Source organism: Sciurus carolinensis, chromosome 18 (genome assembly GCF_902686445.1).
Source record: "Sciurus carolinensis chromosome 18, mSciCar1.2, whole genome shotgun sequence".
NCBI lineage: Eukaryota > Metazoa > Chordata > Mammalia > Rodentia > Sciuridae > Sciurus > Sciurus carolinensis.
The window spans coordinates 13,785,945-13,793,018 of record NC_062230.1 but is presented as its reverse complement, the minus strand read 5'-3'; the positions used below and the strand labels follow the sequence as shown (position 1 = coordinate 13,793,018).

The 7,074-nt window shown below is 45.0% G+C and overlaps 1 protein-coding gene across 1 annotated transcript; it reads left to right on the top strand.

Annotated features, from left to right (window-relative positions):
* Positions 1-278: 278 nt before the first annotated feature.
* On the top strand, positions 279-4,119 carry LOC124970670 (speedy protein E4A-like). Its single transcript, XM_047534168.1, has 5 exons — positions 279-471; positions 1,106-1,164; positions 1,753-1,838; positions 2,565-2,733; positions 4,060-4,119. Exons 1-5 carry the CDS (start codon positions 279-281, stop codon positions 4,117-4,119), a joined length of 567 nt encoding a protein of 188 aa, XP_047390124.1.
* Positions 4,120-7,074: the final 2,955 nt, after the last annotated feature.

The window sequence follows — 7,074 nt, the reverse complement described above, 5'->3', positions numbered from 1 at the left end:
CAGGGGTAGATGATTATCAGCAAAGGGGGAAACGTGGAGAAAGGGCTCAGAAGGCAGCAAGAGCTGAAGGTCTCGGGTGTGGGTGGGGGACTGGGATCAGATGATAAAAGGCAAATACAGTGGCTTTACTCAGCTTTCTTTATTCAGCCCTGTGGGTAGAACCCTGCCTCCCATGCTGGGTCTCGAGGAAGAGAGAGTGGACCTCCGAATCAGAGGAGGATGCGGATGATGGTCTTCCAGGGGCTTTTGATTCAGTGCCCAGGACATCATCTGGCCTTATGTCTGACACTGCTGACCAAAAGAGAAAGAGGGAATCCTCCACTGAGTCTGACGAGGAGCTGGAGGAGCTGGATAGTGAGCTAAATCACCCCTGGGATGTTGATTCACTGTGTGGCCTCAAAATGAAACTCAAAAAACGGCGAATGGACTTGGTGCTACCAGAATACCATGAAGTTTTTAAGAGGCTACTAGGTAGGGAGACACCCCAGGTAGCGCCCTCTAATTCTCTCTCCACACAGAGATGAACCTTATAGCCACTGACCTTTTCCAAAGTGCCAGGCTACCTCTGAGCTCCCCATGTCTGGAGGACTCAGGACCCATCTCCCCTCATGACTCTAAGATTTTGGATGCTTCAGTACACTTCAATAGGATCCCTGCTTGGGGTCACAGAGCTTGATTCCAACAGTCCTCTCTGACTGCAGACACTCTGGCTCTAATAGATGTCCTACATTCTGAGGGGTGGGTAATGGGGCCATGTTCATGCTGATGTGACTGTTAAATGAGAAAAGGACCTAGAAACTCTCTGATTCTGAGGTGGGGCATTCCTGGGTGATGATGGGCCCTCATAGTTTACACAAAGTTCTTGATCATAGACATATCTAGCTCTTACCCAAACCCTCACTCGGTTGCTTTTCTGGGGAGTCTCAGGACAAAGCACCTTGCCCAAGGTATGTTACTGTCCTCTTCCTATCCATCTCTGCTGGGCTCCAAACCGCACCTTCTCCAAGGGAGTTCTTATTCACCTTTTTGCTCTCTCTCTCTCTCCCACTGAAGCCCCTCTGGTTCCCAAACTAACACCAGTCTAACACCAGTGTTCTGTTCACAGATGATCCTGTTGTCAAAGGATTCCTGACCTGGGACAAGAAACTGAGGGTGTCTGACAAGGTGAGGTTACTCTCCACTGGGCAGGGGTCCTGCTCCAGCACAGCCTGGATGGGGAGGGCTTTCTAATGCCATGGTCCTTCTCTCTGACTCCACACAGAGTCAGCAAGATGTGGCAGGTCCTGGGCCTGTTGTGACTTGTCAACATCTGTCTCAGGTCTAGCAGCATCTTGCAGGGAGGACAGGTGGACCTTGCTTCTGTTTGTGGGATAAAAGCAGAAGAACACAGTCTGGCATGGCTATCTCCTCTCTTCTTGTTGTCACTTGATGTTTTGGGATATTCTCCTCTCTGCTCTCCCTGGGACGCGCTGTTCTCCAGCTTATGAAAGACCCTCCTCACCCAGCTGACCTAAATGCCCTCCTTCAAAAGGTCCCCTCAGAGCTGGCCCTCCAGTGCACATCTAGGTCTCCTCTCTCCTTGACTGCTCCCATTGAACTTGATCCCTCCTGTCCTTCCCCAAAGAGGCACATTCCCTTACTTGGCTACCTTCTCTTAGTGACACTCTCTACCCCAGACTCCCAGTCCTCTTTCCCCTCTTTTCTCCTCTTCTGGGATGTGACCTCTCTCTATTTTTCCTCTCTCTCCATCAGTACCTCTTGTCTATGGTGATAGCTTATTTTAGCCGGGCTGGCCTCTTCTCCTGGCAGTACCAACGAATCCACTTCTTCCTGGCCCTGTAAGTATTTGGCCTCCTTCATCAATCAGAAATCACTACCTGGGAGGTCAGGAGGGGAGCACAGTCCTCTACCTTTAAACCTCTTTGTCCTGTTGTTCGGGTAAGAGATATGATAGCATTAATATATATGTTTTTATTCACACTTCCCTCATCGAAGCAAAGACAAAAATCTCCATTAAGGCCAGTTGTAAATAATTAAAGAACACCAATGGAAACATAAAGCCCACCTGACAGGAGTGCAGGAAAGCATGGGCACTTGCTGTCCCTGGCAGAGGGACTGCATATGCATCCACATCTAACTGCTCTATTTCTTCCTGTATTTACCCAACACTGTTTTCACTTCTGCCTCTGGATTTCCAGGACAGATGTCCATTCCCATCCACATAGGGCCAGTGTAAGGTGCTCCCTTCTGCTCCTTCATACAGATGTCTTCTCTCATCTGTGGCTTTCTACACAGCCCCTGAAAATCCTTCCAACATGGGTACAATCACCCCTTATGCCTCCATCTCAAGTGTTTTCTCTTTGCTTTATTGACAAATGCTGGGGTACTTCTGAAGACGGTCTGGGAAGGCCTCTGGACCAATGGATTGTCCCCCACAATGCTGAATAGGGCTAGTGCAGTCCTGTCTGATGATTGTCCACCTGGCTTGTTTTCTGGGAAGCTGACCCCAAGGGGAGGTCCTTCCAGGTTCTGTCCCTGAGGAGCAACCTGATTTCTTTCCCCAGGTACCTGGCCAATGACATGGAGGAGGACAACCAGGCTCCTAAACAAGACATCTTTTATTTCCTCTATGGGCAGAGCTATGCCCTGCGTCCCTTGTTCCACAAACTGCGCTATCAATTCATCTGCTCCATGGGCTGGAACACTTGGGTTTCCTTGGAGGAGTGTGAGGAGGTGGGTGGTGCTGTGTGTCTTGTGGAGGGCGAGGGAGGGGCTGACTGGAGACTCAGGAAGGTGGGTGGTTGCAGGTGGGATGTTGGGAGGAGAAAAGCCCTGGAGGCTGCATGGAGGGAAGGACTTCCTGGGCAGTCTTCAGGTTTGTTTTTTTTATGCTTTTCTGTTAGTGAACCAAATGTGTATCTCAATGTACTCTACGCAATCTAACAAAAATTTGTTGGAAATATACCAGGTACACATAAGTGATTCAAGTAATAAAAGAAAGTTCCATTTCAAGAAAATGAAATTTAAGTTCCTATCTTTAGGAAAAGTGTATTACAAACATAAAGCCAAGTTCAGTTTCTATGCAATAAGGAAACTACATTTAATAAAACAGATTTAAGTGATTTTATTAGATGTATATCTTTGGTCTTTTATATTTAGATCTACCAATTGTAAAGTATGGTTTTTTTAAAGGATGTGGATATATGAGATGAAAGGAATTTTTATACTGTACTAAAGTTATTCATAAGACAGAACATTGTGTGGCAAAATAGTTTTTAATTCAGAGAAATATTTGCACAATTAATTTCTACATTACACTTAAGTAGAATTACAGTTAAATTATTTGTCTACAGCACTGAGATATACTCTTTAGTTTTAAATAAAAATCATAGCAAAACTATTCATCTGCCAGTGGTATAATTATGTAGAAACTATAATAGGGCTTAAATGATTAAAGATGCCTTCAACCATGTAAAAAAGTTTTTTGATGCACCCAAGCACAAACATCCCTAACACTAAACCATTATTCTACTCAAATCAGAGACAGGGATAGAGTATGTCTCTTGATAAACTCAACTTCTCAAATTTGATTATATGGGACATGGGAAGGATTATATGTGTCAAATCATCTTTACAAAACTTTCCACACAGCTAGTATAATATAGTAATCTGACATAAAATAGGAAAATAGACTCCATTTTTATTTAAAAGAAAGCTGAAACTACAATGTCCCACATCTTATATAACATGGATGTCAGTAATAGGTGAAATAATGTTGTGATACACACATATGGCTACTGCATTTGTCACCAGGTGAAATAAATCTCATAAATACACCTAGATATGTCACCTCCTTTGTAGCTAACAGAACTGAGTTACCAGAATCAAGTCTCTCAACATTTTACTTGTAAGGTATTTGTAGACTGTTGAATCATGGTGACTAGAAAGTCCACATCAAAGTGAGGTAATTTAAGGAATGGGGAAATAAATTCAACATAACCTCCAAACCTCAATATCCTGTCAAGTCATCAGCTTTTGTGGGGCTCTTTCTCTTTTCAGATTCAAGCTTATGATCCGCAGCTCTGGGTGTGGGGCCGAGATCGCACCCTCCTTCCCTAGAAGTCCTGGAACCATGAAGGCCTGAGGGGAGGGACCATATTCTGTATCCCGTGCCTGACGACAGGGACATCTACTGTCCGTTTAGGATGTCCAAGGACCTAACTACTTGATCCACTCCTGTCTGCCTCCCACCCACAGCCACCCTGTGTGGATGGTGAGACAGCCTGAATCTCCCAGTCAGCCTCACAGCCTCAAAACCACAACCACACAGGTGACCTCCCAGAGATGTGCTGGTGCTCCAAGGCTGCTCAGCCTGACCTGAGAGAGAACAGTTTGTCACACAGGATGAGCTAGAAATCCTTCACCCAGAGCAACTGGCCCAGTGTCAGCAGTGACGAAAGGCTGCTGTCTATCTGAGGTGAATATCCTGGAGCTGCGCATCTCTCTCTCCCCCTGGAAACTGTCTTTTGACCCTCTCCTTTTAATTCACCTGGGGCCAGGCATCCCTTCAGGATACCAAGCATGCAGATGACTTATTTATAGGGTTGTCATAGTACATATGTGTTCAGTACATATAATGAATGTAATTTATTTTGAAATACACTTATTTTAAATAGTTTTGAGATATATGGTGTTTAGAATATTGTGGTTCCTGATTAGTTTTCTGATGAGGATAATAGCAGGTTTATATTCATAAATATTTCCCTTAGGTTTCAAGTTTTTTATGTTTTTACCTATTACTGCTGTACCTCAGTAGTATTAACCCATAGTTTTATAAATAGAGAATTTTCATTTGATGTTCAATCATCATTAGTGTGAATGTTGAGTTTCTGCTATTTAACTTGTCTTGCCTGTTTTTCTGTCATTGTAAAGTATGTATTGTAAGAGAGCACAGGTGCTGTGTGCTTTTGAGGAGCACAGCACAGCACATTTGTGGGGAAAGTGAATAAAGTTGAAAATCTTCTTACCTTCATGATGCATATGATCATGTCATTCTGGATTGTTTGTATGCTGTCAAATCACGTTGTAGTTTAAGAGGGCTGTTGTTAATTGACCACAATTTGTGCCTGTGAAGGAAAAACACCTCAATTATTTTTCATGTAGGAAAACCACAGAGAAGGTTACAGAACTGAAACTAGAGACTAGAAACAGGAAACAGGGAGGATATCGAGAGACACAACACAGGAAGAAAATTCAGGGCAGCTGTATAACAATCTTAAATCCAAAATCCTGAAGAGGCATCTCAACAGGAGATGCCTTCCTGGTAATGGTCCAAGGATGGGGACACACATGGATTGGCAGACTTTGCTACTTGAGTCTCCACGGGAGTCTTTTCCACAACCTCTCTTTCTACCTTTACAAAACAGAAGGAAAATGCACAGGGTTTTCTTGACATAGAAACTCATGGAGGGATGTGAAGGTACTAGAGCAGGCTGAGAGGAGGATGAGATGAGAGGAAGAGCTGAAGCTGGTAAACAGGCACAGAGAGGAGGAGCTACTAGTGTGGGTACTGAGTGACTGTAGACAAGCATCTTGGGACAAGGGAGCAGCAGAGAATATGGAGCAGCTGTGGAAAGGAGCAGGTGAATCAAAGTATCAGTCAGAGGTAAAACAAAGCTAAGAGAGGTGGCAACAGAGCCAGGGATGAGGTGCGATAAGGTTAGAGAGGCAAGTGGAGATGATGCTAAGGAGCTGGAAAGGTCCAACAGGGAATGAGCTTAAGGCTGGGTGGATATGTTAGAAAAGGGATGGTGGTTGGGTGAGTGGAGCAACTGAAGAGGAAAAAGCTCCATGAAGGGAGAAGTCATTACAGACAGTCACTGTGCTAAGCAATTCTGATGCTGATCAACTGCATGGAGGTCACATGCTACAGGTTGAGGCCACAGGCCCCCTCTGCCCTATTTTCAGAAACCAGCTATAAGCTCTGTGTTTCCAAGGTCACTCCCACTTCTTACCAGATGCTGCAAAATTTGGGATTTCCATGATTCTACTGTATAATTCTCCATAACACCTCACTGAGGTTAGAAGACAAATCCTATAATGACTGTTTTATCACCTGAAGGAGGACACAAATTGGGACCAGCTAAAGGAAAAGGTGTGGGGTCCTCTCTGCCATACCCCATGTGGAGGAGAAAAGTGTTAAATGCCAGAGAATTTTGGTGGTTTTTCTATTACCAAAAAAAGTTATGAACTGAATGAACACACAAGAGCCAATACTCTTTTCATATGAGAGAGGGCGTGATGGGTCTGGTCATACCAGCTCTGGCTCTTACTACACGGAGTTGCCCAACTCTCCTTTATTTATAACAGACAGCTAAAGGGGGCAAGGACTGGGAGGAGCTTCTTCTATGATGGACAGGATAGGGTGGAGTTTATGAAGTCATTCTCTTGGGAAAATTCCAGGAGGAGACAGGAAACCACTCCCCTGCAGTACCACATACTACCTGAGAGTTCCTAGAAGCCAAGCTTCTGCGTCCCAGCAGAGACTAGGTTTAACCTACTCTTATTCTGCTAAATAAGGGTGACTTCCCAAAGAGGCACATGACTGGAGGTCTAGGAGGGAGCAGATGAAAGCTGTCATGTCCTCAGGATGCAACATCTTCAGAGGACATGGAGGTACAGGACCAACCAGGGAAGCTCACCTTGGTGTCAGCATCCTGAGTTTACTGGGATTTCCATAAGCTTTTGGTAGGAGTGGATGAGTAGAGCAATAAACCAGGCTCAGGTCCTGCCTTCTGGGTCTTTACCACAGAGTGAGGGAGCCAGATGTGTGTCCAGGAAAGAAGACAAGGGAAGTGGGTGTGGGCAGGGATGGGACATATTGATGTCAACTACACAGGCTGGGGGTGGCACCAGGTAGTGTCAAGTCTCTAGACTCGTTCTGACTTCCTGATCACTCACAAGAAAGCCCTGTCCTGGGCAATGCTGGGCAGGCAGGCATCAAACACAAGTTCCTGGGCCCATAGGAAATCTGTCTTTCTGGGCTTACCCAAGTTGGCCTTCCTATTCCCACCA

Coding starts and splice junctions, on each gene's coding strand:
- LOC124970670 (XM_047534168.1), top strand. CDS start 279: ATGTCTGACACTGCTGACCAAAAGAGAAAGAGGGAATCCTCCACTGAG. Junction 472..1,105: donor AGTTTTTAAGAGGCTACTAG/GTAGGGAGACAC, acceptor TTCTGTTCACAG/ATGATCCTGTTGTCAAAGGA. Junction 2,734..4,059: donor CCTTGGAGGAGTGTGAGGAG/GTGGGTGGTGCT, acceptor TTCTCTTTTCAG/ATTCAAGCTTATGATCCGCA.